General features: G+C 46.7%; 1 protein-coding gene across 1 annotated transcript; it reads left to right on the top strand.

Moving 5' to 3' along the window:
• Window positions 1-606: 606 nt before the first annotated feature.
• Window positions 607-18,815, top strand: Slc35e3 (solute carrier family 35 member E3). Its single transcript, XM_052753442.1, has 5 exons — window positions 607-1,168; window positions 2,193-2,303; window positions 6,880-7,038; window positions 10,103-10,185; window positions 15,689-18,815. The coding sequence occupies exons 1-5, from the start codon at window positions 767-769 to the stop codon at window positions 15,873-15,875; spliced, it is 942 nt and encodes a 313-aa protein (XP_052609402.1). The 5' UTR covers window positions 607-766; the 3' UTR covers window positions 15,876-18,815.
• Window positions 18,816-19,708: the final 893 nt, after the last annotated feature.

Below are 19,708 nucleotides of genomic sequence, written 5' to 3'. Positions count from 1 at the left end.
CCTCTCCAACTCCAAAACTTTGAAGTCAGACTTCATATTTGCTACTATAATAAGCCTCTTAAGAGTGCAAATAATATCTTGGTCATACAGGAAAATGTACTTGCTTCTTAGGTTTACAAAGAATTTGTAGTATCTGTGGTTTAAAATTTTTCGAGGCAAATACGCCAAAATATTTTCAAATCTACATTCTCAGTATATGACGGCTATACTTACTCCAATCCACTCTTCCCCTATGTTTAGACTTCTAAAGATAATTAAAAGTATGCAGAGTAATGCTTTCCCCTCTGCAAAGGATTAAAATTGTTCAGCACCCGTGGAGTGTAACCTTGGCGGGGACTCTGCGCCGCCGGGTCTCCAAGCTCGAGAGACGTCGTCGGGGAAGTCGGGTGACCTGCCACAGATATTAACCACCCCCTGCACCCCGGAGAGGCCAAGGGCTCCTCCGGGCTGACTTAGGCAACCGGGCGGGCAGCGTTCGGCGCCCAGCGCGCCTGCGCGGCGGAAGTGCGAGCAGGATCACGTGGCCGCGCGGGGAGGGGCGGGGCCGGGAGGAGCAGCGGCGGCGGCGTCCCCGCTCCGAGGGCGGCGGCCCGGGACCTGGCTGGCGCATGCCTGTCTCCGGCCGGGCCGTGAGGCGGGCGGGCGGCTGCGGCACGCGGCGGTGGAGGGCCCGGGCAGCCGGAGAGCGGCCGGGCGCCCCGCGGGGACGCTGGACAGCCCGGGTTTGGCCGAGGGTGCTGCTGCTCCGGCGCCGCCGGCGGGCATCATGGCATCGCTGGCCGACCGGGTCCGGGGCAACGGGCGCATCGCCGCGGGGCTCCTGTTCAACTTGCTGGTGTCCATCTGCATCGTGTTCCTCAACAAATGGATCTACGTACACCACGGCTTCCCCAATATGAGCCTGACCCTGGTGCACTTCGTGGTCACCTGGCTGGGCTTATACATCTGCCAGAAACTGGACATCTTTGCCCCCAAAAGTCTGCCGCTCTCCAAGCTCCTCCTCCTGGCCCTCAGCTTCTGTGGCTTTGTGGTCTTCACCAACCTCTCTCTACAGAACAACACCATAGGCACCTATCAGCTGGCCAAGGCCATGACCACGCCGGTGATCATAGCCATCCAGACCTTCTGGTACCAAAAGAGCTTCTCCGTCAGAATACAGCTCACGCTGGTGAGTAGCTGCAGCTGCTGCTGCGTGTGCGAACGCGTCCCGGGCCACCTACCTGGTTGTCTTGCTCCCCGGGAAAATTGAATGCACCTTGCTTATAGCCTGGCACCCCGAGGCCTTGTCCCCATCATCCTGACTCCACACACGAGTCTATAATTTAGTGACCGTCTGGCTTATTTTGGAGACGGGTGGAAAAAGCCATTTGGCACTCCGCTGGCTCTTAGTAAAAGGGTGTGTTCCTGTGGGTTTTAGAACTACCATGTGATGGAAATCTTTAAATGCTGTGATTGGTGAGCGGGGAAAGCTGCCTTAGATGGTACAGTTCCAAGTGTCAGAATATCTGCGAAAGCTTAACATGGAAAGGGGGGGAAAAAGTCCTCCTACCCCCGGGGAATCGAACCACGTATGATAACCATGAAATGGTTTAGCATAAAATATCTCAGGATATGCCTTCAGCGGCATACTGCTGGGGTGTCTGTATCTTTAAATAAAAGAGTCATTAAAATAGCGTTAGCACTTAGTGGTTCTTAGTATTTCAGGTCCTAATGCTTTTCTTACACGTGTATGTGCATGTGTTAAGTACTGGTTTGGAGGTCCATTTACTTACCTGGAAATGCGTATCATATTTCCTTTAAAAGCACAATGCGCCGGGCGGTGGTGGCGCACGCCTTTAATCGCAGCACTCGGGAGGCAGAGGCAGGTGGATCTCTGTGAGTTCGAGGCCAGCCTGGTCTACAGCGCGAGATCCAGGAAAGGCGCAAAGCTACACAGAGAAACCCTGTCTCGAAAAACCAAAAAAAAAAAAAAAAAAAAAAAAAAAAAGCACAATGCATGGACTCATTATTTCCCCCCAGATGTAAGTTGTATGTGGATGTCTGCAGAGTCACACTATTTTACGTAGGATTGGCAGTTTTCCCAAATGAAGAAAACATCCAGTTCAGTGCTCCCTGGTGATGCTTTTGATTAATTTTGTACGACACTGTTCTTGAATTTAATCTCAACAGCATTTGCCTCTTTCTCTTCACAGATCCCTATAACTGTAGGTGTCATCCTAAATTCTTACTACGATGTGAAGTTTCATTCCCTTGGAATGGTGTTCGCTGCCCTTGGTGTGTTAGTCACATCCCTTTATCAAGTGGTTGGTAATTTTTTTTTCTTTATGTGCCTTTTTAGCAGATTTCGTAAATTTTGAAGCTGTATCACAAGGTCTAGAAAATACAGTATAGAGACAATAAACTGTTGGAAAGAAAGCATAATTGATAAATTATCTAACTCCTGGTGAAGAGGAGACAGAGAAACTTGGGTGTGTGATGTTCACCATATGCCCGTTTGTAAGTGCCCAATACCCATGCTTAAGCATCAGAGTTTGGGACAAATTTGTTTTGGGTTTTTTTTTTCCTGGGAAGTCTTTAGAAAATGAGTAATAAGGCTTTGCTTCATAAGTTTGTTGATTATATTTGTCATTTGCTCTGTAAGTTTAAAGCTGTTCTTAAGACATTCATATACTTCCAAACATTTGAACATAAAAAAAATCAGATGTAAATATTTTAAACTTAAAAGAAGTGATGGTGTTAGTACTCTTATTGGCTTTTAATAATTTGTCTAGGTAGATAGAGTTGTTTCTAGGTTTTTAACTTCTTGTACAAACACAGTCCCTTTCCTGTAGCCAGGATTCAGTTTTTTTTCATGGATTTTTTTTTCATGAATTCCCTTCATTACCATAAATTCCCAACAAGCTGGTTTTTGTATCCTGTATAGTGGGGAGAAATAACAGGGGTAGGAAACAGTGAAACAGTATTCTCTCTATACTGAAAACCTTGGTCTGGAAATTCTGGGTGTGTCTGCATGGGGATTCTACGCCAAAATGTAACCAGTGTTACCTCTGTCACAAGTATCCACGGGTGATAAAGGAAGGCATTCTGGTTAGGAATGTTTGTTCAGTACTACACCCTAGCACCTAGGTTGTCTTGCTCCCTGGGAAAATAACTCTTTGATGGTAGTGATTGCCCCAGAAACAGTGTTACAGAAAATACTATCCTCGGGGGCGGGCACTGAGGATTGGACCCACGACCACCTTGCATTCTAAGCAAGCACTGTACACTGAGCTAAAGATCACCCAGCCCGCTAACAACTTCACCAACTACCTACTACTGTTTCTAAGACTTCTAGGGTGGTGGTTGTCCCGGGGGTCGAACTCAAGACCTTACACACTAGGCAAGCACTCCACCACTCAGTTACACCCCCAGCTCTCTTTACTTTTTAATTTTACACTCATTTTGTTTGTATGCACGAGTACACATATGTGCATGCCAGTCACTGTGTACATATAGAGGTCAGAGGGCAACTTTTAGAGGCCGGAGTGTTCTCTCCTACCACGTGGGTCCCTAGGATCAAACTTTGTAGTCAGGCTTGGCAGCAGGGACCTTTACCCACTGAGCCATCTCATCAATCCTCTTTGTACTTTTTGTTGTAGTCAGTTGTGGTTTTGTTTTTGTTTTGAGACAGGACTGTGTTGCTCTGGCTGACCTGGAACTTAGAGAACTCTGCCTGCCTTCCAGGTGCTGGGATTCAAGGCATGTGCCACCGTGCCTGGCCTCTCCTTTTACTTTTTTTTTTTTTTTTTTTTTTGGTCTTTTGAGACAGGGTTTCTCTGTGTAGCTTTGCGCCTTTCCTGGAACTCACTCTGTAGCCCAGGCTGGCCCCGAACTCACAGAGATCCGCCTGGCTCTGCCTCCCGAGTGCTGAGATTAAAGGCGTGCGCCACCACCGCCCGGCTCCTTTTACTTTTTGAGAAAGAATGTGTTACCACACCTGGTCTACTTGTTAAATATTAGAGATTCTTTTACTCCTTATACTTAATTTCAGTTCACAACACTCACCTTTTTTGGGTGGCTGTTTTTGTCCTCGAAAGTTTCAAGCTTGCTGTAGATCAGAATCAAAAGGTTCTGTATCCCTGAGGTTGGAAAGAGGTTGATCAAGGAATGACTGAAGAACAGTGGGCAAAGGTTCTGGCCCAATAAACAGCAAAAGTACTGTGCCAGAATAGGTAGATTTCCCCCCACACACACATACACACCCAGATTCCTTTTAAACAAAATTATATCTGCCTCTTTTTTTTAAAATTACACTCATGCTATTAATTACATTTGTGGTATTCATTGATTACATTCACAGTATTCATTCAATAACTATATTTATGATATTCATTAATTGCATTGATTTATTACATTCATGATATTATGTCCTGATTCTACTGTCCGTTTGTGGGGCTTTTTCATCGCACAAAACAGAAACTCTGTCCTTAGGAAATCATTGCTCTGTATTCCTTCCTTCTCCATCTTGAGATAACGTCTAATCTTTCTGTCTCTATGAATTTGTATGTTCTATATATTTCATATAGCTGCCTCTTGTATCCTATTTGGCTTCTAAGTTATTTGTTCTGCTGCTGCTGGGAACATTAAGAGAAGTTGGAAGAAGCGTCTTCAGCCCTTAGCTGGGGAAATGGGGGACTTGTTTGTATGACAGACATTTCCTGTATGTTCACCCTGAGGACAGGATGAGGAAAGGTCCCCCTACCCTTCCAGACACATATGAGACTCGGCATTCCATAGCCAGGTCAGGAGTGTCCCTCCACGCCGAGGAAAGTCCTGGGCAGCAGCACCGAGGCAGAAGTGGCGGCTGTGCACCCGGAATGGCCAGGCTGGACCAGAGGGAAACTTAATTTAAGTTGGAGGCGCAGACGTTTGCTTGCCGCTGAAGTATTGAGGCGCGTCCTTTGATATGTGTCAAAGCACAGAGCATGTGGGGAGAGCTTGCTGTGTTTAGTGAGGCTAGACCATAGGTCTGTTGTGGGAGGGTGATGCTGAGTGGCTAGTACCGGATGGCAAAGTCTTGCTGTCACTCAGGAAATGTCTTTATTCTGCAGATGCCGGTGAAGAATTGGGAAGAGGCTTTGCCCAGCCTTGTATTTAAGAAAAACGACTCTAGTGACAATGGAGGGGACAGGAGAAAGGAAGGAAAGTGTGAAGAACCTGGGCTAGGGCAGGGGTGTGGACATAGGACAGTGAGGCCCAATGGGAGGAAGAATTAGTAGACCCTGACTGACTGGGAGCCAGGAGCGTCTGGGTCTCTAGGGGAGAGAATTAGCATTAGGTGTGGACACAGCACAAGAGAGCTTCGTTTATAGACAGGAGGAGCTTGGTCTCAAACATGGCCCTGCAGAGCCAGGTGGTGGTGATGCATGCCTTTAATCCCAGCACTCAAGGCAAGCGTATCTCCATGAGTTTGAAGCCAGCCTGGTTTACAGAACAAGTTCAGACCAGGACAGCCAAGGCTACACAGAAACCCTCTCTCAAACAAACAAACAAACACACACCAGTAACAACAAAACACGGCCCTGCAGACTAAGTGAAAATGACCAGGAAGAGAAGTTACAGATACTCAGGGTGTGGGAATGGGGTTGGAGGTCAATGATAGGGTGCTTACCCAGCATGCACGGGGGCCCCATGTTCTGCCCGCAGGACCTTGCTCCTATAAGCGGGCTGGGGAAGAATCAGTTCTTTGTCCTTTATAGTCTCAGGAGACGACTCGTGAAAGCTGGCGGGAGTGTGCTGCCAATGCCCTGTGTCTCCATCTCGGCCTTGCTAAATCCCTGTAGAGCTGCTTTACGTCACAGAATAGCTAGGCTTAGGAAACCGGTCTGCAGAGGTGGTTCAAAAGCCAGGCTGTGTCTGCCAGGCCTACCTCACACTGCCGACTTCTCTTCAGAGCCTCTCTGTAGTCATGTTTGTGAAGTATTTTGAGGACATGGGATGTGAGGTTCTGAGGTTTTTACTGAATGGAACAGCATTGTAGGGGTTCTGTTTACTCCGTGGCGCCCAGGTGGTATGTGGCAAGTCCGATCCACAGAAAAGTTCTCTGGAGAGGAAAACGTCTTTCAGCCACTGATTGGGTTTTATTTTTATTTATTTGTTTGTTTGTTTTGGTTATAGGTTTTTCTAAGATCTTTTATTTATTTATTTTATGGATGAGTGCTCTAATTGCCTGTATGCATTTACACCAGAAGGGGGGCATCAGATCCCCCTAGAGATGGTTGTGAGCCACCATGTGGGTGCTGGGAATTGAACTCAGGACCTCTGAAAGAGCAGCCTGTGCTCTTAACCGCCGAGCCATCTCTCCAGCCCACCCCCCCCCCCCCCCGTTGGGTTTTAAAGTGTCTCTGAAGTCCACGTACCTTTAAGGCCACAGATGGGAGTCCACTTAGAATAAGAGAGAGTCTCGTGCATTGGCCAGTGGTAATCCAGTCCAGCCACGATGGTTTTTCTCCGTTTTTCCTTCTGTTTTTATGAGGAAAGCAGACCTGACATTGCGTTTGTAGCCACACTTCTCACCTAATTTGTTATTCCCTCCACGTTTTTTTTCTGTGTCCTGATGCATGGGGGCTCCTGGGTGGTTTACTCCCGCTGTTTAGTAGAATCCATGAGAGTAGAGGGGCGCTGCTTTCCTGTCTAAGGCATCAGGAAGTCAGGAGATCAGCACATGCCATGTTCATAGAGCAACTTTATCTGAGGTGCTCATGGTCATCCATATCCCCCAACTCTTTAAAACCTTGTAGAATAATGAGGTGCGTCCTCTTCCCCTAGCCTGACCCTGCTCGGCTTTGACTGAACGATGCTCTCCTGGGTACCTGACGTGTTTTCTCTCCCGATTTTCAGTGGGTGGGAGCCAAGCAGCACGAACTGCAAGTGAATTCCATGCAGCTGCTGTACTACCAGGCTCCCATGTCCTCCGCCATGCTGCTGGTGGCCGTGCCCTTCTTTGAGCCCGTGTTCGGAGAGGGAGGAATATTTGGTCCCTGGTCGGTTTCTGCTCTGGTAAGTCCTGATTGCTTTGGTGCCTAAGGAATTGCAGTGGCCACTCCTTTCCCAAGGCGGTGTTTAGATTTAGGAACACAGCCTCAGTTCTGTTCTCACATCTCACCCCATGGTTGCTGTCTAAGGAAGGCCAGGTCAAGGCTTATTTTCACATGGAGAAACTGAGGCATGGGAAAAGGAAGGGACTTACCTGGACTGGACAGCTGGACAGTGAAACCAGGTTACGGTTCACATTTCTCAATGCCCGGTTACCATCTTGTCCATGCCAAACTAGAGTCCACACATAATTTTGGCATTGTGTTTTAATTTTATATTTTTATAATTTGTATATATATATACAATTACGATGTAATTGTAAAAAAACAATAAATAGCTTTGTTTCATATAAATACAACATTCTCATTGGATAGATTTTGAATATACATAAAAATATGAAGACAGTGGAGCCCCCCCAGAAGCCTAAGATATCACATTACCATTTTTTGGTTCTGGTCTCCTCCCTTGAGATTCATGTAGAACCTATTGTCTGGCTGCCCACCAGCTGTGTAGATCTCAAGAACCATTACGTGGGCTGTAAGCTTTCTGGCTAATGCTCCCTCTTAGGTGATGGAGAAATAGCCTAGCAGAGTCGGTGGGGAGCACAAAGCAGGTCTAAATATTAGCACTAGTCTTTACCAGCTGTGGGACCCTGGCCATTTGCTCTACCCTCTTGTACTCCCGGGTGTAAAAAAGGGGTGCTGTTTTCTCTACCTGCCTCATGGTCATTTGTGAAAACTAACATGTGTGAGCACGTACAACATACGTTGGGGTTATCCTGATTTGTGTGTGTATGGATGTGGGTATGTACAGACTGCACTCTCAGTCACTCTCCACCTTTGTTTCCCCAGCAGGGTCTCTCTCTCTCTCGAGCCCCAGGGATCCTCCTGTCTCCACCGCCCCGGTGGAGTTGAGATTACAGACACACAGCCACTCCCAGCTTTTGCATGAGTTCTGGGTATCTAAACTGAGGTCCTCATGTTTGTACTGTACCAACTGAGACATCTCCCCACATCATGATGGTTATTATCTTCAAATAGTTCTAAGTCCTTTGAGGGCAGGAACTCTCTACTGTATTCCTCACAAGGCCTGGCCTGATACTGGTTTTGATTTAAGTAAGAATAAAAATGAATGATTCGTCAGAATTTAATCTGTGAGTATCCATTCCTCAGTGTTAGGGATAGACCTCAAAATCTCGGGTTTTACCTTCTCAAGTGGGCGCCCCAAGAACCCAGACTCCGGTCCAGTTGATGCAAACAGCAGGAGGTTTATTTTAAAGCGGCTGTACAGTCGGGCTCCCCTTGTCCTGAGGGCAAGAGTCACATCGCACTGCAGCCACACAGGTACTTTTAAAGGGAAAACCCACAAAAACCACAAGATTACAATTCCCATACAATTTCGTTTCGATTGATTTATGTCTAGAGGCTAATTCCTCAAGATCATGGTGTGATCACAGAGTGGGTACAGTCACGTCGGCATGCACGTTCTTCCTGAAACCTCAAGGGGGGTGTCAGGGTGGGAGTGAGAGTTACACAAAGGTTACAGTGGTCCTTCCTGGAACACTTGCAATTATCCCAGTCACAGTTGAGCGCATCTCTTAATAGAAATCTCTTTATAGTGTTACATTGTTAAGTAATAGCTGAGTCAGGTTGCCCTTGGAACTAGCTTTTTTTTAGTTCCTCATTCTCCTGGGGCTTGGGGGGGGGGGGTGTAAGCCTGAAGGGTTAGGGTCTTTCAGTTAGCAGATGGGGTAGTGGTTGGGATTATAAATATTCCATTGACTGTTTTGCTTACCTTTATTTTCTGGTTTTTCTATAATATACATGTATTGTTTTTAATGAGAACTTATTACAGCTGAGCTCAGTGAGCTATGCCTGTATCTCAGCTGCTCAGAAGCTGAGGCCAGAGGAGTCCTTAGGTCTTATACAGGGAACTTGGGCAATATAGGGAGACTCTGGAAAAAAAAGAAAGAAAATATCTCTTCCTTAAGTGAATAAGGAAAAAAAAAGGAACCTAGAAATTCACATTCACAACTATATTTTTTGTTTTGTTGGCTCCTTGGCTTGCGTTTTAAAGGTTTATTTTATTTTTCAGTCTGTGTCTGTATCTTTGGAGGCCAGTAGTATCACATCTCCTGGAGCTGGAGTTGCAAGGTGGATGTAAGCAAACCTGGGTGCTGGGAACCAGATGTGGTCCTTTGGACGAACAGGAAGCACTCTTAACTGCTGAGCCATCTCCTAGTCCCTTATGTTTTTTGGTTTTGGGTTTTTGTTGTTTTAGAAAGCATCTCATATAGCCAGGGTGGCCTCAAACTCACTATGTAGCCAAAGCTGCCTTGACCTTCCTGCTGCTTCTTCCCAAAGGCTGGGATCACAGCTGTGTACCAGGTCATCACTGTGGTCTCCCACTGCTTGTTAGAAGTTTTGTTTGGCCGGGCGGTGGTGGCGCATGCCTTTAATCCCAGCACTCGGGAGGCAGAGGCAGAGGCAGGCGGATCTTTGTGAGTTTGAGGCCAGCCTGGTCTACAGAGCGAGATCCAGGAAAGGCACAAAGCTACACAGAGAAACCCTGTCTCAAAAAACCAAAAAAAAAAAAAAAAAAAAAGAAGGTTTGTTTGTTTGTGTTTTGGCTTATTGAGACAGGGTTTCTCTATGGAGTCCTGGAACTCCCTCTGTAGAGATTCACCTGCCGCTGCCTCCTGGGTGCTAGGATTAAAGGAGTGTACCACCACTGCCCAGCTCCAAGTTGATTCTCTAAACTCATTTTTTTTTTTTTGTAGGGAGTTTGTTCGTTTGTCTTGTGTGTTTGTTTTGAGACATGCTCTTACTGTGAAGCTCTGACTGGCCTGGAACTCTGTAAGCTACTGGCCTCAAACTTGCAGTGATCCTGCATCTACTTTATTTAATGTGTATAGCTGGGATTACCAGCATGTGACATCTTGTTTAAATGGGTGAAGATTGCATTTTTGCATATTCTTAATGAGACATATTTGTGCCTTGTTATAATGATTCTCTTGGTTTATTTGTAGCTTATGGTACTGCTGTCTGGAGTAATCGCTTTCATGGTGAACTTATCGATTTATTGGATCATTGGGAACACATCGCCGGTCACGTATCCTTTCCATGTACTTTCAAGTGTGGGTAGCCTTTGTTTCCCATTTGTTACCGTTTGTTAAGTAGGCTGGTTTATTTTAACCTGTTTTTATTGTTATAGTTCATTAGTATGGGTGTTTTTCTTCATGTATGTCTGTGCACACATGCATGCCTGATGCCTTTGGAGGCCAGAGAAGCCATCGATTCCCTGGAGCTGAGGTTACAGATGGCTGTAAGCCGCCACATGGGTGCTGGGAATCTAACCCCGGTCCTCTGGAAGAGCAGCTAGTGAGCTTAACTGCTGAGACATTGCTCTAGCCCCTTAATTTTTTAAGAACGTCTTTCCACACTAGTGTCTATGGAATTTATTAACTGAGGAAATGAGCTTGCTTTCTGTAAAGGAACACTTTTGAGTTTTCTCATGTAGTAGTGACCTTTTCTCTTATAGAAACTGACTTAGCACCATGACTTGCCAAGAGTGGGCCTAAGTGATGTTTATTGAAGGAATAATGGAGTGGAGGCTTACGTTTGAGTCCGTTTTCAGGTATCTGTGGTGATAAAGTAGAGGTGTGGTCCGCTTATGTGACGAAAGGTAATTTCATAGCCTGGGCATCTGATTTGAAGTGGGTCTGTATTTATTTGGAAATGGGTGTTCTTGTTTCCAAATAAATAAATGTTCTTAATATTCCAAATTTTTAGAAAATGAAGTTATGTGTTGAAGGATAAATTCCATGGCCAGTTTTCACCACGCTGCCTGCCTGCCATTCTTTCTACCTTGCATTTCACTTTGCCCTATTTTTAAGCAAATGTGAAGAATGAATTTCCTCATCTGAAAGAAGTAGTTTAGTAATGTTTTATTTCAAGAGTATACTGACTTAAAGCTGGGTATAATGATGCTTCATGCCTGTAATCTCAGGACTTGGAAGGCTGAGGCAGAGGATTGCCATGTGTTTGAAGCCAGCCTGGGCTATATATAGACTGAGATCTCACTTATTAAAAACTGGAGAGAAAAAAAGTATGCTGATTTATAGAAGTGAGTAAATACTGAGATGTCAAAAGTACAAATAGCCTATTTTTCCAAATATCAATAAGTAACAATGATTATAATTTCTTTCACAACCCCAGTACTTAATATGTATTTTGTGCCTGGTACTGTTGTGTAAACAGATCATTTAATTCTCGTCAGAACTCTGTGAAGGAAAAGTCTGTCATTTTACAGCCAAGGAAAGAGCCACAGAGGTACAATAACTTGACTCCTGGAAGATCACATGGTGAAGGAGAAGGGACTATGGCTCCATGGTGCAGCACTGACCAGCATGAGCAGAGCCCTGAGTTCAACCCACGTTACAGAATAAGAAACTAAAGTGCGTGACTGAGAAGTGCACCGCCCAGGTTTGAACCCAGCCATCTCGGCCCACAAGCTGTGCCTCATGCCATCAAATCTAGGCCTCCAAGGACGTGCCTTGGTTCAGGGCATTCATTCAGGGCTCGAGCGTTGGCTCTGTGGTAAAGAGCACTTACTAAGTGCTCTTCCAAAGGACCCAAGTTCAATTCCCAGCACCCACAGCTCACAACTGTCTGTAACTCCAGTTCAAGGGGATTCAGTGCCCTCTTCTGGCTCCAGAGGCACCAGGCACTCAGATGGTACAGAGACTTACATGCAGGCAAAATATTCATACACATTAAACAAACAAACAAAAGCATTCATTCAACAATATCTATTGAATAAGCACTACAGACCGTTACTTGATTTAATGGATCTTTATACTGGACATATACTGTATGTATACATACTATATACTATGTATCAGCACTCATGGTACGGTAGTGAACCAAAGCAATGAAAAAAATCTCCTCCTTCACGGACTTAAATTCTAGCAAGGAGGCCAGGCTACAAACATGAAGAAGAATTCGTTATGAATCTGTAGTAATGGGTACTATGAAGAGCCACAGGGAAAATATAATAAAGCAGGAAGGCAGGCATGTAATGTTTGGGGACAGGATTAGAGTCAGTAGACTAGTCGTGTGGCCTCAGGAAGGTGACTTTGAAAGAAATGAGGTTGGGAAGAGCATTTAGATGTTGGCGGCAGCAGATGAGGGGCCTGAGGAGAGTCTGAGCAGGGTGAACACAGAAAGCGGGAGTGCCCTGAGAAGCAGGGAGAGCTAGGTCAAGTGGAGCTTTCACCTGCATGAGGTGAGAAGCCATAGGAGCATGGAGCAGAGATGTGACATGGCCTCACATCCTCATGGAAGCACTGTAGATACCTGTGGTGCTGAGCAGGATTTCTCACCTCGTGCCGCCCACCCTGAGGCCAGACTGCTTTGTCTGGGGGCCTGTGCTGTCCCTGCAAGAGGACAGCAGCATGACATGTCTCTGCCACTAGATGCCAGGAACACCCCCAGCCCCACCCTGTCAAAAATGTCTGCGGCCATTGCTCCCGTGGTGGAAGAAAATTGGAAAAGGTGAGTGAGAAGGGAGACCATCAGTTTCTAGTGTCACCTAAGTTCCTAATTCATGAATACTAGCTCATGGGGCTGCAGAGGTGGCCCAGCAGTTCAGAGCGCTTGCTCTTTATCCAGAGGATCTCGTGAGTTCAGTTTTCAACACTCACAATAGGCAGCTCCCAATTGCTTGTAAGTCCTGCTCTAGGGGATCTGATGTCCTCTTCTGGCCGACACACACACAGACACACTGCATGTACTTACACACATAGACACACACTTCATGCACACACACACACACACACACACACACTCATGCACACACACACAAAAATGGCTCTTTTAAGTGACAGAGAATGGTGAGAAGTCCTGGGCTTCTGGACACATTTCCAAGCAGCACTAACAGGTGTCCTGAACAGTTGAATGTGGAGAATGCGAAGCAGTGAGAGCGGGTCCCATATATTTTGCAGTGGCTGTCTAGGGAGGAGGTCTGAGGTGCAGGTAGAGTTCCCGTTGCAGGGTTCGGGGACCAGGTGTCAGCCACAGGTAGTCCCTGAGTCAGTGTAAAGATGTGAGTGGTGACTTGGATTACCCAGTCAGAGGAAAGACTCACAAAGACTGTATCCTGGGCACTGCACCTTCGGAGTTCCCAGAGGGGAGAAGGGGACTAGGCAGGGGAGCCCCGAGGGGAGGAGAGTGATGATGGGTCCACCGGAGGAGGAGGGGTAGGGAGCACTGTGTCAGGTTGGAGAAAGATTGGCAGTTGGTCCCAGACCTAGCGAGGCAGGGCCCCTGACAGTTTGACCAGAGCACTTTGGGCTGAGGCACAGGCAGGCTGGAGCAGAGGGGAGAAGTGGAGCTTGCACTCCGGGTTTTCAGTTCCGGAAAAGAACCGCCATAGAGCGTCACTAAATGTGCCTTCCCTGCTCATAAGTGACCTTGACAGGCCATGAGCTGCCTGGCAGGGCTGGAGTAGTTGAAGCTAACACGTTAGTAGCAGTACATTTGAAGATAGCGCATAATTGAGATAAGGTCTATCTCACTGTGGTATTGTGATAGCCATCCTGGCCACATCCTCTGCCTCTCAGATACCAACTCCACTGAACCAAAAAAAAAGCCGGTACTCTGGTGGCTGCCCACGTTCCCCTAAGGGCCACTGCTACGTGCGTCCCGTTTTGATTTTTGATTGGTGCTTTTTTTGTTTCATGGAACAGTCTCATGTAGCCCAGGCTGGTCTCAGATTTACTATGTAGCTGAGGATGACCCTAATCTCAATCCTCCTGCTTCAGCCTCCTGAGAGCTGGGATTACAAGGCTGCATCACCATGCCCGGCTGCATTGTTTTGGAAACCGAGCAGAGAGCCTGAGCATAGAGGTCAGACAGAGCTAGGCCTCTGCCCAGATCTACCACTTCCTGTGAGCTGTATTGTGGGAGCTCCTGTGGTTCCACTGAGGTCACTTACGAACTGAGGGATGTAGGGTTGGGTTTAGTCAGCTCATTGTCCCCATCGCTGCAAAGAAGCTGGGGTGAGGGAAACAGCAGAGAAATTAGGGGCAGTAGCATCCACAGTGCTGGGCGGTCCTGTCAAGCACGGTCGGTTATTACACTCTTGGTAACTTACAGCTCACATGATGGTGCTTACTGTAGACTGGAATCTTCGTGGGTGTTAATTATTTAATCCACATCAACCGTGTAAGGTAGACACAAGATCATCTTACCATATCATAGGCAGGGAAACTGAGGCATAGAGTGGTAGCTGCTTCTATGGTGTTGTTGCTAGGAAGAACACAGGTTTGTAGCATCCGAAGAGCAATACAATATTAGTTCAGATAGAAAAAAAATAATTATGTGTAAAATGTCAGGAGAATAATTTCTGAGGGGTGTATGTATATGTTTATGTGGTTTGATTTTTTTTTTTTTAATAGGAACGATGACTTGGGAAAAAACTTTAGCCCAGTAATGAACTGCTGGCAGTATATTAGATTACAGCCTGAACTTTGGAGTTAAATAAGTCCACCTTTGTTTAGACTCCCAACACTTGAACTGTGTGTCACTTGGTTATTACAGGCGGTCTGCTGAGATGACTCAGCAGGTGGACCTTGCCCCAAGCCTGATGACCTGAGTTCACGGGGCCCACATAGTGGGTCCATAATTGTCCTCTGACCTCCATACATGTGCCTTGGCATGCACACACACACACGAGTACATAAATACAGTATTTTTTAAAGTCACGAGAATCTCCGGGCCTCCACAGTTGTAAATGGAGAGGTGAGAAGTAGTGGAGGTAGGTGAGATGTTTACGGTAGAGCTCCTCACAGGGTGGCTGGTGCTGTTCTTGCTTCCTCCCTGGCTCCTCTCCCTTGCCCTCCGAACCTTAGGCATCCTGGAAGTTTTCATTGCCTCAGCTCCCTGTCACGTGGCACATCTCAGCTCATTGCCAGCGACCATTTATTAGGCATGCCATTCCGTGGCATAACCACAAACTGCTGTGCCAATGTCTCCTCTGTGCCCTGCTCTGCACATCCTGCCTCCTGCAGTACCTCTTTGGAGAGGTCCTCGGGATTATACTTGAGGCAGTCTCTTGTCACTTTGGAGTGTGTGTCTATGTAGTTTATATCCAACCTGGGAGAATAAATTGTGCTGGGGCTACTGAAACAGCTCAGCAGTTGAGAGTACACCCAGCTCTTGCAGAGGACCTGAGTTTGGTTAACACTCCCATCAGGTGGCCAACACTGCCTATAACGCCAGCTCCAGGGAATCCAACATCCTCTTCTGACCTCCATGGGCATCACATTCACATGTACAGACAGACAGACACACATACATAATTTTAATGCCATGTCACCACTTTGAAATCTGTCTGTAAATTGCTAAAACCATGCCCAGAGAAAGTCTGATTGTCGCCAAAGCATGTCACCAAAGTGTCTGTTCTTTAAATGCCCAGCAGCTGTTGAGTCTGTGTGTTATGGCGTTCTTTCTGGCCCCTGGTAGCCTTTGCCGTGGGTATACTGTCAATGTGTGCCTCTGTGACCCGCACATCTGGCTCTTTGCTCCTTTGTCTCCTTACCTGAACACCTCAGCTACAACATGTTCGGACACTTCAAGTTCTGCATCACCCTGTGCGGAGGATACATTTTATTTAAGGATCCGCTGTCGTTTAACCAGGGACTTGGCATCTTATGCACACTGTTCGGCATCCTCACCTATACCCACTTTAAACTCAGCGAACAGGAAGGAAGTAAGAGTAAGCTGGTCCAGCGGCCCTGAGCTTTGACGGAGAAAAGAACGCTGACCAAAAAGCTGGGAAATGGATAAGTCCCTGGAGAAGCCACCATGCAGAGTTCACTCAGTGACTTACGAGAAGTATTTTCTTCACAAATCTGTTTTTAGTACCTTTCATCGACTTAATTTTCTAAAACCAAAATGGTTCGAGCTTCTCTTCAAAGACTGCATGAAGCTGGAGCTGTCACTCAGCGGTAGAGTGTCTGCTCCGCATGCATCAGGCCCCGGGCTCCAACTCCAGCACCTTCAAAGAAACGATACATGCTACATAGGAGATGGTTTCATTCTGCCAGCCAAAATGTAGGAAGGTTCGGGTCCATAGGAATGACAAAGGGCTGCCACTCAGTGCTGCAGGTGTGCCCGGCTTGGTGGCCACGCTGTCCCCAGGAAGGGCACATAGGACTCCTGCCCACTCATCCCTGGTTTCCCCCTGTGAGGTTTATTCTATGTTAGTCAGTGTTTATTCTATGTTATGCCGTGCAGGAGACTGACCCCAGAGTCTAGCACTTGCCAGACAAACAGCACCACTGAGCGACACCCACAGACCTGGAGTCTGGGTTTAAATACAAAGAGTGGTTTATGTTAGCTTCTTTATCATTTGGGCAGAGTGATAGCTGTTCTGAGACCGGATCTCACTATGTAGCCCTGGCTGGTCTGGAATTCTCTACGTAGACCAAACTGGCTTTGAACTCATAGAGATCTGCTTGCCTCGCCACCACACCTGGCCTTTGACGTCTTTTATCATTTCATTGTAGAATTGAAATATGTATAGGAAGCACACCGCCATAGACACGATCATAAAACAAACCACAGCTCTGAAAGTAGAAACTTGGTAAGAGAAGCTCTGCCCTGTCAAACAGGGCAGGGCTTGTGCGCCTCCAGTCCCTGGTGTCTGGAAAACTGGGGCAGGACTGCGTGAGGCAGGGCCAGCTCAAGGACAGACTCTGCCTGTGCTCCGGTGAGTGTCTGCGGTTCTAAGTAACTGGTGTCGGTGGGAATGACGGTCTCGTCGGTCCTCTCGTGATGGCTCTGAGCTTTCAGTGAGCTCTAGCTACTGTATATGGAGTTAACAAAACAAAACCAGGGGTTGGGGATTTAGCTCAGTGGTAGAGCACTTGCCTAGGAAGCGCAAGGCCCTGGGTTCGGTCCTCAGCTCCAGAAAAAAAAAAAAAAAAACAAACCCCGCAATGAATGGCTCAGAGAGAAGCCTGGAGGGCCAGCAGGTATGGTCCAGTAGTGGGGTACCTGCCTAGCATGCTGAGGCGCTGGTTACAGTCTCCCAGCAACAGCCAAACCAGACAGACTCTACCTGGAATGGGCAGGTCTCTCTTTACCCCGGCAACTGCTTTTCCAGCTTGCTCGAACATTTCATGTCACTGATTTCTCACATGGCCTCCCTCCCAGCACGCCCTGCCTGCCTTCCACGTGAGGAAGCACTGTGGAGGGAGCATCTTACGGCACTGGGAACTGGGTTGAATTATGCCTCCGTTCCCACGAGGAAAGCTAGAGCAAAGGCTCTCCAAATCCTAGGACGAGACTCGGTGAAAACTAAGGAAGGCGTGAAAGAAGAAAAACTGGCTGATATTTAGCTGGTTGTGTGAGGTTTCAGAGGAATAGAGAAGTATCTTTGGTTGAGATGAATACCTGGTCTCCAGCAAATGGGTTGCCGGGTCTCTGATTGCAACAGTGTGTGTCTGCCTTCGAGTATCTTGACATTTCACCATTCAAAGCAGCCATTGACCTCACAAGAGTAGGAACTTTTTCTAAACACACTTTCCTGTGAGAAAACAGCTTAAGACAAAGAGCCATGTGTGTACCTACATTGTGGCAGCAAATTTTATCTTAGATTTTTTTTTTTCACAGAGAAAGGTAACTTTTAATATCTCCTAGGGTTTTTTTGTTGTTGTTGTTCTGTTTTGTTTTTTTCAAGACAGGGTTTCTCTGTGTAGTTTTTGGTGCCTGTCCTGGATCTCGCTCTGTAGACCAGGCTGGCCTTGAACTCACAGAGATCCAGCTGACTCTGCCTCTCAAGTGCTGGGATCAAAGGCATACGCCACTGCCACCTGGCTGTTTAGGGGTTTTTTGCTTGTTTGTTTTTTGTTTTTTCAAGACAGGGTTTGTTTCTCTATGTAGCCCTGGCTGTACTGGAATTCTCTGTAGACCAGACTGGCTTCAAACTCATATAGCTCCACTTCCCTCTGCCTCCCGGGTGCTGGGATTAAAGATGTGTACCACCACTGCCTGACGTTTTTTAAGTTTTTTTAACCAAATAAAAAAGCCTGGGTCCTATCCCGAGCACTGCCAAAACAAAACCAGAACTTTGAAATGATCAGGAAACAGGCTGAAGGTTCCTTGGCCATGTAGACCATGTGGACTTCCAGGACAGCCTGAATTAACTACTGAGATCCTATTGACAGGAAGTAAAAAGGAAAGGAAATATGCCTGTTTTAGGATTCTTTTTTCCTGCCCCATTTAAAATGCAAAGCCTCATAAGACGTGTATTTGGAGAATTTCATTGTGTCGGTCTGTTGTCTATCAGTGTATGTGCGCCCGTGTTTTTACTGTTCTCAGTTTACAGAGCTCCTGAGCTAAGAATTGCAGAACATGCCATCCTGACTCTATGGATCTTTGGTATTACGTTTAAGAGGCATTTTCTATGTATATGTAAGTTAGTATGTCACCTTTTCCTAAAAGCTGAAGACAAATGTTCCAGGCCAGAGATCATCTGGTTTCTGTGTGTTAAGAACAACTGAGTTGATTTGTGCTGTGTGTCAATAAAACCTGGGGACCGAGGGTGATTGGATAGGAAGGCGTGTGGGGTTGTTATCGATGGCTGGTGTCTGTAGGAATGAGTAACAGAGTTGGAGAAAGATGAGTAAAGGTGTGTTTCCATAAACGAATAAACTGAGTTCTGTTAGAACAACAGGATGCTCAGCATTTTTTCACCCTGAAGATGATCGTCAAACTGAAAATTCCTGAGGAGAATGCACCCCATGCCCTGGCAAGCACGGCACAGACCAGACACAGGACTGTCTTTTCGGTGCCTGTGGAACTGGATTTAGATTGTCTCTTCTGTCGAATGACTAAACTTCAAGTCTTGCTGAAAATAACAAGGCCCTCTTCTTTTCCCTTCTGTCTTGTAGAGCTCACGAAGAAGCTAGGCTTCTCTGTGTGTGGATGTGCTGGGCTGCTCTGCGTGCAGACCCACAGCTCTAATGCAACAAAATTCCAAGTCCCTTTTCAACTAGTGTGTGTCTGGGTGGGGGGTGGGGAGGGGGCGCCAGGAAGACAGCTCAGTGGATAAAATACTTGCTGCCCAAGCACGAGGACTCAAGTTTTAGTCCCTAGCACCCACATTAAAAGAAAAAAAAGCCAGGCAGTGGTGGTGCACACCTTTAATCCCAGTACTTGGGAGGTGGAGGCAGATGGATCTCTGAGTTTGAGGCTAGCCTGGTCTACAGAGCGAGTTCCAGGACAGCCAGGGCCACACACTTGAGACCCTGTCTCAAAAAACAACAACAACAACAAAATTAGGCTTGGGGAACTGGAGAGATGGTTCTTACTGGCTGCTCTTCCTGAGAACCTGGTCTGATTGATTCCTGGCATCCACATAATGGTTCATAGCCATCTATAACTCCAGTTCCAGGAGATCAATGCCCTTTCCCGGCTCTGCGGGCACCAAGTATGCAAGTGATACACAGACACACACATAATTTTTTTGTTTCTCTGTAGCTGTCGTAGAACTCAATATGTAGACCAGACTGGCCTCGAACTCAGAGATCTACCTGCCTCTGCCTCTTTAAAGGCATGTGCCACCC

The sequence above is a fragment of the Peromyscus californicus genome, unplaced genomic scaffold, assembly GCF_007827085.1.
Source record: "Peromyscus californicus insignis strain IS unplaced genomic scaffold, ASM782708v3 Scaffold_24__1_contigs__length_46423439, whole genome shotgun sequence".
In the NCBI taxonomy this organism is placed as follows: domain Eukaryota; kingdom Metazoa; phylum Chordata; class Mammalia; order Rodentia; family Cricetidae; genus Peromyscus; species Peromyscus californicus.
Note: the sequence above shows the minus strand (reverse complement) of the source record. Positions and strands in the feature narration are given on the sequence as shown.